The 14,762-nt window shown below is 36.7% G+C and overlaps 1 protein-coding gene across 1 annotated transcript in view; it reads right to left on the reverse strand.

Moving 5' to 3' along the window:
* The window catches only part of UBN2 (ubinuclein 2), a 52,584-nt gene that overhangs the window by 22,939 nt on the left and 14,883 nt on the right, over positions 1-14,762 (reverse strand). The window contains exons 5-11 of the mRNA XM_031057768.1: positions 9,713-9,850; positions 8,378-8,490; positions 6,851-7,349; positions 3,500-3,570; positions 2,656-2,785; positions 1,198-1,316; positions 453-566 (exon numbers count right to left, since the gene is read on the reverse strand). Coding sequence (XP_030913628.1) covers positions 453-566; positions 1,198-1,316; positions 2,656-2,785; positions 3,500-3,570; positions 6,851-7,349; positions 8,378-8,490; positions 9,713-9,850 — 1,184 coding nt within the window. The remainder of the gene's footprint in view (positions 1-452; positions 567-1,197; positions 1,317-2,655; positions 2,786-3,499; positions 3,571-6,850; positions 7,350-8,377; positions 8,491-9,712; positions 9,851-14,762) is intronic.

Genomic DNA, 14,762 nt, shown 5'->3' on the forward strand with positions numbered 1-14,762 from the left:
GCATTTTTCTAGCTCTTGTTGGATTGGGAGGCTTGCCAAATCAATATCACCAGTCTTGATGGCCTGTCCTCCTGTGGCAGAAATCTCTAGTGCTCACTGGTGTTTTGTAGTGTATTCCTAGAAAGGTGAGAAGCAGTTCTAACACTGCTTACACACCTCTTCTTTGCCTAAAGAAGCTCGAAGTGCTGGAGTCAGAAAATTCTCATGTATTTGGATAAAGCAGAAAAACAAGCAGCGAAACTTGAAAGGGTTGGACAGAGGATAATTTTCCTTTTGAGTTAAAGATGAAGATGTTTCACCATAACAGAATTCCAGTTTGCCTATTTAACACCAACCCTCTTCAAAACTCCCCCAAGGTGTAATTCTGGGGAAAATGATTTACTCAACAGTATCATGTAATAACATCCTCTTGGAGATCCCTTTATAAAGTCAGTGAAAATTCTTGGTCTTACCTCACTGTGTCATCCCAGTGAAACTTCTTTCTGGGTCCAACAACCCTCTTTCCAGGTTTCTCATCATCATCTTCCTCTGATCCGTTTTTCTCTCGTTCATCTTCTGCTTGCAACCTACAGTTGGAACAATTATTTTCTTTAGAAATATACTACAAAAACAGAACATTTCATTGAAAAAGAAGTGTCATTCTAGGTGTTGGGGGGAAAAAATAACCCACAGAGGACCTATTTTCAGATTTTTGCAACACTTCCTTGTAGGATAAACAGTTTAATCTCCCTCTCCCCACTGCTTTATGGTTCTCAGAGAAGTGAAAAGGACACACTCTACAGATGCTTTCACTGATGCTATAAGCTTCAAGCAATGCCTCTACTCGGAACTGGCAGGGTACTTATCAAACTGTTAATACCTCTCCAAGTCTAAAATAACTATGGTCAAAACAATTACAATGAACAAGGATAAAGTATATCAACCTCAACACATCATCTTCCTCCATTCATCCACCATGTTAGGAATCAACCAGTAATCCTTCAAATTATTTTTTCTATCAAGACCTATGTCGCTCAGTTAATGGAATGTCTCTCTGATGTCAGACAATAACACACAAAATTAAGTAATTTGTACAGTTAAAGAAAGACACCCTTAAACTAGAGCTGAGTGATTTTCTGAGCTAAGGAAGTACACAACATGGATACAAACTTCCAGCTGGGTTCTAAATAGGCTTGCACAGCCTCCAGAATAACCTACTTGGCATTCTTGGCTTGATTGCGGGCCTGACAGTCCTCTTGATACTTGCATAACTGTTCAGGCATGACGTTACTGACAGCCAGTTTCAGCTTCTGCAATGGCTCTCTCAAGCGGTCATCCTGTGAAAAGAGGAGTACCAAAATAATCCTATTAGATGTAAAATAAAGAGCATTTCAGATTGTCTCATGAAAATTTCTGGATCACTCCCAAGGTAACATTCCCAGTACTATTTATGGACTGCGACAGACATATTTCTACATGGCACTTGAATCCTGTTAGGTGCAGCAGCATTATATAAATGCACGTAGGTCTTGAGATGAGAAACAACAAATGATAGTCACAAATAAATGCGTCATGAACATCCCAAAACATTATGGCATTATCTCTTTAAATAATGCTTTTAAATTAAAATAGAGAAGGGAAAAAAACTTAAGGGGGAAAAAGTGAAATAAACCGACCAATCAATATCTCAGCATTTGCAAATAAATAGCCTATTAATCAGGTCTCCAAAAACTGTGGTATAAAAACATCCTAGGTAATGAATAAAATATGAATATGTATTATATTATCCAAGTGGTAGATTGTTATTTGAGCAATTTATGTATCTGAAAGGTAAAGACTATGTATTTAGAATTGTCTCCAAAGAGTAAGAATTCCAAACATTAAGGTAATATACTATACACTTTGCTACATGTTTTATATTCACTTTCTACATCTTCTAACTTTACATTATTAATTTAATTGCTTATTGAAAAGAACTAGAATATTCTTTTATGTTTATGTGCTTAGAAATAATAGCATTTAAATCTGTTTGCCTTATTAGCAAGCACCGAGATATCTCCATTCATCTTCAGATCCTCTGCAAGATTTAGTCCTGGATTTTATCTAAAGAATCTAGTCAGGGTACTTCAGACCACAGATTACTTTTCTATTCAACAGAAAAACAATCTTTAACAGAAAAGTTACTGAAAATGGCATACAAGTATTCGCATGACTTAGCCACAAAAGGAAATTTGAACAAATAATACAGGCTGGGTCATCTATTATCCATGTAGCCTTCCTTTTTTCTTGACACAAAAGTGAAAACAAAAGTACGTATTTTTAGCCTATCATGACACTTATTACTGTGGCTTTCTAATTCTGCTGCTTTGATATGTACCCTAAGACTACAGTAATACTTAGTGATGATAGCAGAAACACTCCTTAATAGCCTGTATCCAGCTTTCAAGATGAAAGCACTTCTTTCTCAACTAAAGATTCTGAAATACTTAAAATATTTGTTCCTAACCTAGTGACAATATCATGTATATGGAAGGAGGCTTTTAAACTTATCTATCAACTGATCCAAAACATTTTTCTTGATTTGAGGCTGTGTGGCTACTGCTCTACTCTGCTGCAGCAAGGAGGACTGACTGTCATATAATTGCCTCCTGCTGGAGCTGCTCTCCCCATCCTTACCTGGACATTGAGGTGTAACTTCTTCAGGCGCTTTATCAGCGTGTCCTTATTGCACGGCACGAAAGCCTCCAGGTGTGAGTACACTCCATTGCGGATGGCAGGGTTCACCTCCTGCAGCTGCAGCTCAATACTGACAAACAACAGGAGACACTCACTCAGACACACTCCAAGGTAAAGATGGCATCTGAACAAAAACCTAAGGAAGCTTTGGAAGCATAGCATATTCTAGCTATGCATATTAAAAATAGCAGCTTGGGATATTTTCAGGTAAGTTGTTTTGTAAAAGGAAGAAGTCCTAATCAATGGCAAGAAACCATTCACATATGTAGTTCTCCAGCAATGTTGACCATTCAAAAACATTAAAAAATTCAAATAATTCAAATTTAGTTTACACCCGCCACTGTGAATCGAAACTGAGACACTTTGTGATAGTCTTCTAGAGATTACTTTTGTTTCATAGATTATGAACACAGAACTTTCTATATTAAACCCTTAATTGAAGATTACAGAGAAAAAAAAATCTGGTGTTTGCCCTCATGAAAGCTGAAGGTCATTTGAGTAACAAAAGTGGGAGACAGGAGTAAATAAAGGCAATTTTGTTGAATTTTACACATGAAGTCAAGGACCAGGGCACTACAAAACATTTTACACTGGATAAAGACAGACGGGTATGACAGGAATTGTATGCATACATAAGTCTCTTTAGCGAATAACTAGCTTAGACTGATCTACCTTCATTGACTTTTAAGGGATTTGTTGGAACAACCTCAATAATACTTCCTCTTCTGTACTTTTCCTTTCACCCCCTTCCCAAAAAGGGAAGGTTCTACAGATAAGCACTTACTCCAGAAGAATATTGTTCATGTCTTGTGTGAAAAACTTCTTCCTGCCTTCTTCATCAAACATCTTGGCAGCCTAAAAATACAAAAAAAAAAAAAGCATTCACGTTCATAGAGTATTTTGAACCAACAATCTTTGTATCTTTACTTTTACAGCCACATCATATTCTTATTTACCGGAAAACGTTACTTGGAAAAGAATAACGAAAACCAAGCTATTCTCAGCTATTTAGAAAAAACTGAGGATTGTTACTGTTATATTCAAATGTACACACCTTGCTCTAGGGCAGACAATCATTCTGTTTAGGATCTGCCTGGATCACTGATGTTAACACATTCGTCTTTTGAATAACCATTAAGAAAATTGTAGATGCTTTATCACCATCACCACCACCAACATTCTACTATCTCTGTTTTAAAAAGAGAAGCATTGTTTGACAGGTCAAGAAGGCAAGAGCATTAACTAGCACATTTCTACTCCATCTTTTTCTACCTGTTATGTGCCTCATCCAGTTGCATCTTTCCAGCTTAGAGGTCTCTCAAACCTTCACTGTAATTTCTACAACCGGATTGTATATGCTAGAGGAATACCTCATCCCTCTTTTCTGGTGCTGTCCAGCATTCTTTCCATCTTTAGACTGTATCTTTAGTATTTTGTCTGGTATTTTTGTTCTTTTTATCAGAAGTTTTTACTGATCTCCCAGCAATTCCCATGTAGAATCCCTTTATCTTTGTTCTTATCACCTAGATAATTTTTTTTCTCCACAAGGAATGCCAGCTTATAGGACAAAGCCAATTCCCTGTACCATTTTACAAAAATCAGTAAGAACCTTTCTCTAGTGTACATCTACTCTGCAGAAATTCAGAAGTCGAGAAAAAAGAGCCCTTAAAAAACCCCATAGAGTAGTGACTTGCAACAACGTAGCTAAAAACTACAAGTAAGTCCAACTGTTAACATGATTAATTTATTACTGTTAAATACTTACTGTTCTTGCTCTTTGTAACTGACCTATTTAAATTTGAAAGAAAAGTGTTTTCTAAAAATTGTGAATTCTACCTCTCTTCCTGTGTGAACTGCACAGGAAAAGAGTGTGACACTCAAAGCTGTAAGGTAGCCCATTGTCTGAATGCTTTATTACTTCAGTCATGAACACTAATACTGAAGTTTAAGTTCCTGCAAGGACTGCATTCCACTCATTGCTTTCTACCACAAATAGAGCTGCTGAGGGGATGGTACTATCTGTTTAGGATCACTGAAGCATTTGTCCTGCTAAAAAAATTAGAAAGGTTATGGATGCCTTCAAGTGATAGGGTACCAAAAAGACAAGTCAGAAAGTCTTAAATCCAGGACCTTTATGCTTAATTAACACAAGGATTAGAGTCATCATCTGGTTTATATAAAGCAGAAGGAAAAAGCTTTGACATTTCAGTCCCAGGTAGACCTTGAAAGGCAATTCCAGCATTATACTATTATGCTGGACAGCACTGCTGGCTTTTAAAGAGAGCAACACCAGCAGATTCAAAAACTTCATCACTATTACAAACTATGGTTGGGTTTTATTTCCAGAATGATTATCTTGACAGTGATCTTAAAAATAGAGGAAAAATCCCTTTTATTTACTTTCCTGCTTGTATACAATATTGCCTTCTGTCAGGGTAGTACAGAATAATCCACTCAGGAAACTATAACACATGAATCTATGAAAGGAAGTCAGGAAGTTTTTATTGCCTGTATATAGTGGCTTTCCAATCTTATTTTTTAAATTTTGATATATTGTACCCCATCCATGGAGCACAGGCTTCTTCCTACAGCTTTATAAACTTTTCTTTGTGCTAAAGAGATCTAAAGCTGCAAGAGTCTGGTAAATATTTGACAAGACTTTCATTTTTAGTGCTTTTTAGATGTCTGATTGCAATTTACAGGAGGTATGGAAGTTGCAATCTTTAAGTCAACATACAGTCTAGCTGTTCCCCAAGTACAAACTTAAACTTCCTCTGCTTAGCCAGGAAGCTTTCAGAAGACACTGTCAAAAATGGAAGAGTTCCCAGCTGGTCTAGAGGAAGGCATCCCTGCTCACAGCAGGGGGATTGGAGTGGATGATCTTAAAGGGCCCTTCCAACCCAAACCATTTTATGATTCTATGAGGAGTTATGTTTTCCAAGAGCCACTGAATTAAAGAGGCCTCCCAAATGGTTTGAGATTGTTATACAGAGAAGCAACATGAATTAACTTGGGGTAGGTCACTAACACTTCCTGAATTTTGGCCTAATCCATTTCTGCACTTTTGCTAGAAGCTTATTGTTGATTCATAGCAAAATTAACCTGCATACTGAAAGGTAGACAGAAGCTCCTTCACTTCAGTAAATATTAATTCCTTGGCTGTGTTTAGCTTGGTATGTTTAAAAATAAATAAGAAAACTAGAAGACATTTCTATAGACGTAAGAGCAAAGCAAACTCTGGAATTGTTTAAATTATTTTTTGTCCAAAAAATGAAGTATGTTTTGAAAAAGCAGTTAACTATGAGTAAAGAAAAGCTGCACTTTATACTAAATAAGGAAAAGCTGCACTTTATTCTAAATAAGGAAAAGCTTTAATATAATAATCTGAACAAGCAACAAATTTATTCTCAACTTAGGATAACATCCATAACTGAAACAAGGAGTATGTAATACCTTAATAGTTCTGATCCCTTTCAATAACTTACTGGAATATTTGTAACTTGTTAATTAACATATTTCATCCCATTTTTGAGAAGTTCTGATTCCATTCTAACCTCCCAGAAGAAAAAGTTCAGTTTTGTGGTTGGTTGGTTTGTTTTTTGTAGTTGGGTGGTTGGGTGGTGGTTTCTCATTTTGGTGGCTTTTTTTACTTGTGTTGGTATTTTTTTGTTTTCGGGTTTTTTTGTTTTTTTTTTTAACTGGCAAGTTAAAGCCAAAAAACCTGGATCCAAAATACATGGATTTGTAAGCTGCAGTCATTTCAGGTAACCTCCTCCAAAGTAAGAAAACACCCATCCCATTTTATCAAATAATAATTCAAGTTAAAGTAACACTGGTTATTTCCATTATGGAGGAAAAACCCATAAATAAATGAAAATGACAAGTTATTGCACATAAAAGATTTAGAAAACCCCGTTTCCAATGTGAAACAAACACTGCTAAAACAATTGACCTGCATCATCTCTGCCTGTTTTTATCTGAGTATAAACACATCCTTTAAGATTGCCATTAACATCAGTTCTTCATTTCTAAAGTTTCAGCCAGGAATTCAAGGATGACACTCAAGGTCCTAATTGTTCTTCCTTGCTCTCTCAGATTCTTGAACGCAATCCACTAGCAGTGAACTCATACTTACTGTTCGAAGGTCTCCAATGCGCTTTTCAAGTAGCACAGGCAGACCTTCTGGGAGGGCAGGCACCTGCTTGGGTGTCATGACCTGAGAGGTGTAGGTTGCCTGAGTGACATTTCCATTCTCTCCTGACAGCTCAGAGACTGGGCTGCCATCAGAAGTGCCATCAAGCAACTTGTCAAAGTCAATGTCCCCCAGCATCTCCAGGGCACTTTCAGTTTCTTGCAGGAGCTCAGGTTCATTTGTGCTACCAAAAATGGAGAGGACAGGATCATTGATCCTAAGATTCAAGTCAGAGATATCATTTCCTGCACTGAGAGAGGAGGAAGGAATTTTACTAGGGGTAGAGGTTGCAACAGTCACTGGAGGTTTTGGACTAGGTTCCTTCTTCCTCATGGCTTCCTTCTCCTTTTGAAATTTACGGATCATGGCAGCCAGAGAGAGTGAGTCTTTATACAATTTCTTTTTCTTCTTCTCAGACTTGTGTGAATTTAAGGCCATTACTCTGTAGAGGAAAGAAATCTTTTATTAGCGTGTGACTTTTGAGGCCTTAGTAACCTTTAACAACATAACTCAAAGTTTAGTACAATTAAAATTTATCAGGGGGAAGAAGTAGTACTTCCTGCTTCCATCTTCAGACCATTTTATCAATTACCATAAACCTTAGGTGGGCACATGATTACATGTTCTCCAACTGATTTGTTACATTTTATACACATTAAGGCAAAGGTTATTTCATTTTGACTTCTCAATTTAATTATGGAGAAGTTGGCACAAGTGTTAAAACTCACAGCAGATTTACAATACTAAAATACTTAAATTTGCCTCTCAATACTGCTGAATGGTGGCAGGTTGCCTGTACAGCATATATGTTTAAAAAATTCTTCTCATTGCTAAAAATTTTTAAATGCAGGCTCAAAATCTAGATTTTATTTAAACTGAGAACATTCCACCAACTTGTCACCTTGATGAAAAATTAAGTCAGTAAATTTTCAATATTCAATGTGAATATTCACAGTAAGAGAGCCTCCATCCAACTCAGCAACAGTTTTCTAGCAGCCACCTAATCTAGCCCCACCACCTTAATCTTTCTATGGCTAGCCTCAGAACTGAGGAAAGCACAAAGTCAGTAAGAAATGCATAGAAGAATAATTAAACTGTATTTACAGCTTTACAGATGAGAAACAAAGAGATAGGAAGAAAATTATTTTTCAATAGAAGATGCAATTCCTAGTGCTAGCTTAGATGCTGGGTAGGACAATGATGCTTTATGCTATTCATAATACTCAGAATTTACTTTCTGTGATTTGTCTTTCCTTATTCCTGGTGCAGTTTCAGGGGACAAAAATTTAGCCCATAGGACTGAGTAATATAAAAACCCCACACAAATTCTGAAACAAAATCTATAAGCTATTAATTACAGTTTAAAAGCACAATATTCAAAACAGCTGTAATGGTCTTGCTATGGCACACAGTCTCAAAGCCAAACCTCAAATATAACTGAAGAGTTCTTATAAAGAAAAAGAAACCTACCCCAACTGCTTAGGAACTTTCATTTTCCGAGGCTTCTTCTCCTTTTCTGTCCCTTCATCTTTTCGCTTGCGTTTCTTCATTCCACGATCTTCACTTTCTTTCAACTTTGCTATCTAGAAAAGAGATCAAATAAAGGACAATGATTCTTCCACCCTAAAGGACTTCTACAGCAAGAAACATTCAGTTTTCTTTACACTTTCTAATTCAGAGCCAGGTAAAACACCTTAATATGTGTAAACGCAAATGGTATGATGGATTCCTAGCAGCAATTGTAGTTACTGACAGGTGTTAATCATTAATCGTTTTTAAACAGTTATGAAATTTAGAGTTTTCAGTAAGAGAAATACTCTAAGGTACATGCAGAGTGCTGCCCAGCCAGTATGGCCAATGGCTACCTTGGAATATGGAATTCCTGCACCTTCTTCTGCTACCAAAGTTCCATTGCTGACTATGAAGCTGACCACTATGAAACATCTTTGCTGGTCACAGACCATCTATCTCCCCTGCCTTCCTGATCCTTAGATTATCTGAGGGTGCAGGGCAGGGAAACAGAAAGCCTTCAGACTGTGCAAGCATTAGCCAGCAACAGGCAAACTTCTGGTGTAGTCATCAACACTGTTTTAGTCACAAATCAAAACCATAGCATCATACAGGCTGCTAGAAAGAATGTTATCTGCATCCCAGTGACAGTCAGTACAAGAACCTTAAATTTAAGTGTTATAGAGCAGAAAAGGACACCAGGAAGCACTAAGTTCTCAGAAATAGCATGTAACTTGTAAATGTCATATTGCAATTATGTTTACATTGACTGTAACTTGCCAAACTTTATAGAACAGCATGCTGTTTGGAAAGATTGTGTATATAATTTTAATATAGCTATTCTTATTAACTGAGTTTATTTTAACAGGTATTTTGGTTTAAGATATGGTTTATTGGTAAATATGTTTAAATTTGGTTTAAAATTCTCAATATTGGGAACAATTTCATATCATGTAAACATTGTGCAAAAATTAAGAAGAGTATGGATGAATTTAAGGTCTCATCTTGTATAATAAAATTCTTACAAAATTACAGAATCATCTGTCAGTTCAAGATGGGTGGACACAACTTGTCAGGCTACCTAAACAGATGCTTAGTCTTACAAGACTGGACAGCCTGTGGACATCCTGAGTTAGTTACTGAATGCTAGTACATGAGCCACAAACCAGAAAATGCAATAAAACAGTACCACACATCATTCTGATTTTGGACTCTTCATCTGAGCCATTCTAAGTGTATCAAATATTTCCACCTAGCTTCTATTTCTGTAAAAAAGCCTTCATTAAAATCACTCACTTTAGGTGGCCTATGCTTTTTGTCTTCTGCAAAGTCTTCATCCTCTGATTCAGATGCCTGGCGAAACTGCAGTGTACCAGTGTTGATATAAAACCCTCCATATTTGGTTGTCAGGGATGCAGGAACCAATTCATCATACTGGGCAGGGAAAGGAAGATGAACTTATCAGCATTTCTTAATAAACTAAAGATATATTTCATTCACCAGTCCCTGTACATAAAAATATATATACCAATTCACAGTACAGCTTGCTAGAATAGAAACAGGAGAGCAATTTTACAGAAAATTAACTGGTTGAAGCCGAGAACATTAATAACAGAGTATCCTTTTAACACAATGCTCTTTTCTTAAAAAAAAGGCAGCATTACAGCATTAAAACTACTGCTTTCTCAAAGCAACTCATCATAATGCCCTGCTCAAACCCCCACTTCTTTTAAACAGTTCTCTGAAATTTCTTTTGTTAAAAATGCTATCCCAGACATAACAAACTTCACCACAGTATCTGTTACCTTATTTCCAATTTTAGATGTTTAATACAACACCGCCTCTTAAATATCACAATGCCAGGACATTTTTCATTTGAAGGCAAACATCCTCACTTTGTTCAGACAATTTTAAAACCACACAATGTTTCAAACTACCAATAGTTTATTTTGAAAAGTACTTAGTATTTATGAAGAAATTTCCAAGTTAGAATTATAAAGCTGAATCTCAAAAATATTGAAATCCAAAGACATAAAAAGTAGTCAATAATCAGTATAGTGGATGACAATATTAATTCTATTATTACATGCAACCAACAACCTCCATGCCATGTAAAATATACTGAAGATAAAATGGTTTAAGAACTGAAAAGTCTAGGCTACCGAAGACTTTTAGACAGGAAGAAGAGTTATTCAGGAAAGTAAAACAGTAAATATGTACTTCAACAAGGAAGCTGGAAAAAGAGCCTGAACTGGAGTCCTACCCAGGGATTTAATCTGATTAAGTAGTTAGAAACTTCCCTGACTCATCACCTTTTATGTTCCTGGAACATAGAACTTAACAAGCAGTACAGAAAGACAAAATGGGAAAAGTGGTGAAAGCATTTATAAAGTACCTTAAGATGGTTTGAAAAGCTAGCACAAGAAAGTGAGAGAATCTATTAATGGAACAAAATGAAAGTGAAGTGGCTTAATAGTTGACTTGTCATTAATCTTAAAAGACCAGGAGGGTCATGCAAAGAAAACTTGAGAGTGGAGGTTGTGTAGAATTTCAGAGAAAACTCATGCTTTCTCCACAGCTCTTAGAACCAGCTTCATTAAGTGCAAGGAAAATAAAAGCAGAGAAAAGCGATTATGATCCACAGTGCTTAACAGACACAGCAGACATTACCCATTTGAGCTGAGAGGGTGTGAACTGAATTAGCAAGGGTGGGGCAGAAAAAGATCAAAACAAAAGAACACAGTGGTTGCCAAGTTAGAAGCAAAAAGCACACAGTCAAAGCTGGGACCATTATCATAGGAAGCAAAAGCCAACACAGTAAAGACTGAGATGCAGAGCAGTACAGCAAGTCGGGGTAACACAAGCAAGGATTAAAGACAGTCCACAAATGAGGAATCATGAATCACATGAATCACAGCAAATTGTCTGAATGATCAACACGCTGTGTGGCACAGATCCACTGGAACAAGGCAACAAGAAACACAAAATTCATTTAATATACAGAGTGAATGTATTCCATAATACTCAACAGGCAAGTAAGATCAGCAAGATATGGATGTATAACTCAGCAGTTGAGGTTTCAACAGCGTCTGTTGAGGACTCTGAATTTAGTCAGACCTTCAAAGATCCTTCTGATATTCAGTTCCTCTTAACCCTTGAGTAAGACTATTTTTCTTTACCAAAATCTGTTTTTACCCTGAACCTACTGAACAAGGTGTAACTTATAACTCAATGTTGTATTTTAGACATAGGGGCCTGCAGACCACAGTGTAGCTAGTGTACACCCCCCTTTGAGCTAAGCTTACTATTTTCTAGTGCCCTAACTAAACAGAAAATGAGTATGTTTGTATAAGGTATTAGTAACAGAGATTAGGCTTCATTTTGAAGTGCTTCCAGAACTCTCAGTTAAAGGGAACATGGCTCTTGCAAATTCTAAATCTTCTTATGAGCTGCTTTCAAGACCTTTGCTTTAAACTAGTTTTTCTGTGTATGAAATCACACAATTTATCTCATGAACAAAAACAAGTTTAAAGCCCTTTACAGTGTTCTGCTCTTCCTTACACATTTCAAGGGCAAGAATTAAAAAAAAAAATCTCAGACCTACAAAGAGACAGGACTTGACTAATTCCTGTGAACACAGGTTTGTCCTACAACTGATTATGGAATCATCCTGCAGATAACAAAATAAGACTGATAGACTGTCTGACCATCTAAAAAGCAGGTTCATATGCAAGCTATTTTAAACTATTGTCCTTGAGCCACATTACTATGCTTTTAGTGCTATTAATCTAGTTAAATGTTTTGGTATGAAAAATAATTTAGTTTTTTAAAAAATAAGTTAACTGGTTTCAACTTCATCACTATACCAAGAACAGAGAATTTTAATGGATTATACCAATTTAGTTCTGAAATCCAGACCCACAGCAGTATCTTATATTAATATTGTCTACTCTTGAGTCCAGGTATTTTGACCACAACCCTCAGATGTTCTACTGTGATCCTTCTCCTCATTCACCTCCCTTCCAGACAATAGCTTCCAAAAGTACACATGTAAAAAAGTTTTTAAACATTTCTGTATTGTCTTGGAAATGACATTTGGTGCAAACATGTCCAAATGGTTTAACAAATGTAGCTTGTTATTTTTGCATAACATAATACTTAGCTAAAAGATAAGCAAGGATAATTTTTGTACCTTGCTTAGTTTATTTTTGAGGTAGGTCTAACCAGCTTGGGGTGGAAGGAACTGTTTCTTTGATACTGATCATCAGTAGCCCACTGAATAAAGGCCAAGCTACTGAAATGATGTCAAATACAGTTCCTTCAGTGAAGTGGACTAAATATCTACACACTTCAGATATTTAAAAAATACAGAGTTGATTGATCTCTATGCTTCTTCAAGATGCAAAGAACTGAAATGCACTCTTTGGCTCTGCCATCCTTTAAGGCTGAGTTTTCAAAAAACTACCTATCTTTCCAAAAACTAGAGTATAATAGAATCTACAAGGAAATCTTGAACAAGGTTAAGGGGAAACTATGCATTGCTTTGCTAATCCAAGGAGACATCAAAAAGCAATCACAAAGAGCTTTCCTGTGATAAAGAAGGTTTCTCTTCCAAAATGCACAGGTAAGTTGGCAGGTTGGTTTGTTTTTCTTTTAACCCTGGGGAAAAGGACAGCTGGCAGAGCACAAAAGAAAAAAGCGTGAGAGATTATAAAAGATATAATACCTGGCCCAGGATAGTCTCATATGAGTATCCTAGTTTAGTAGTCAACATATCATAATCCATCAGCCTACCTGAGCACCTTGAGAGAAGTACCAATACACATCTACTCTCCTGTTTTGTTCCCATCTCAGCCAACACCTTTTATACCTTTCCACCAGCCACCAGAGCTATGCTATTAGCTTAAGTGACCTTCACTTCATGGAGATTACATTCTTCTCACCTTGAAAACATTTCAGCCAAAGTTACAAAATGTATGACCAGCCATGTGACCACTTTTATCTGTGCAACTCAGTTCTTTCAGAGCTTGAGCTCTGACCTGACCCACAATGAAAATCTAGTTCAGTGTTAAATAATTATGTAACATATTACTTAATCTCTCCAGGTTTAATGTTACAGAACTACTAGAAGATTCTGCAGAAAAGAAGTTATACTTTCCTTTTCCCCTCATTCAACATGAAGAGCAGATTTTCCATATATGACATTTAAGACAAATGCTCTTATCAAAGATCTGTTATTCTGGCATGTTATAAACCTCCCTTTGTATTACATTAGTAATCATATTTTTGTGTATGTTTTGGGAAACACTTAGGTCCATTGTACTGCTTAAACAAATGCATCTACTCAAATAGCTGATCCTAGGCTACAATCTACCCCTCTAGTAGCTCAGATTACTTTGAAAAGTGATTTTGTGCTCTTCAAGAAATTAAATCTAGCAAAATACAGGATGCTGCTACAACCATTATAATTTCCTTCTCCTACAAATTTAAAGAGTGGTACCACACAGGCCAGATACAAGTCTCAGGTGTTTTCAAGAACCTATGCAGGTGCTGAATTTTCAGTTCATTCAGTTTCTTCTTATTCCTTCCTAAAGAAGGGTATGTCTTTTTGCAGAAAGAGCACAAAAACATTACTACTGCTTTAACAAACACCAGATGTGTTCTGCACATTCAACTACCTTTGTTTCTCTAGCCATTCTGGTTCTTGTACCTGCTTAGTTCTTGCATCTGTATCTGCTGGTTTGATACTCCACTTTATACCTAGATGTATTTTGGGGTGAGGAGGATAAAAAACAAAGAATCTCCAAATTGAAGCTTGTCCTTGTGCTCACTTGAAGGCACAGGATATATCAGGGGCTAGCTGGCAGGTGTCCCCTGAAGACACGCGGGAAGCGTGCACGAAGCGTTATTAAAGGTGACACCGCGCACTTGGCTAAGGGAGCACCATTCCCCAAACACACAACTTCCAAGCCTGGGCAAAGTGACAATGAACAAGGAAGACAGTACTACTATAAACATACCAATCCAGAGCCAATGAAACACTTAGCAAGAGAACCTCTTAAAAATAGAAGCTTTAATGCACCCTCCTGTATTCAGTGTGGATGAGGTTTGCGACCGAGGTCTACAAAGGCAGCCTTTTCCAGGTGAAAAATGCCACAGTGTTCAATTTCTCTCAATACACCATGAAAATATTTTTAATAATGGAACCTATGGAGTGTTTTTCTGTAAATGCCTCTAACATTTGCAGGTTGATAGCTTGGTTGTTTTGTTAGGATTTTTTAAGAGACAGTGATCTTTTTAAAACAACAACACTCCTTTCCATAGTTTGCATAAAACAAACTCCTTA

The sequence above is a fragment of the Geospiza fortis genome, unplaced genomic scaffold (genome assembly GCF_000277835.1).
Source record: "Geospiza fortis unplaced genomic scaffold, GeoFor_1.0 scaffold173, whole genome shotgun sequence".
NCBI lineage: Eukaryota > Metazoa > Chordata > Aves > Passeriformes > Thraupidae > Geospiza > Geospiza fortis.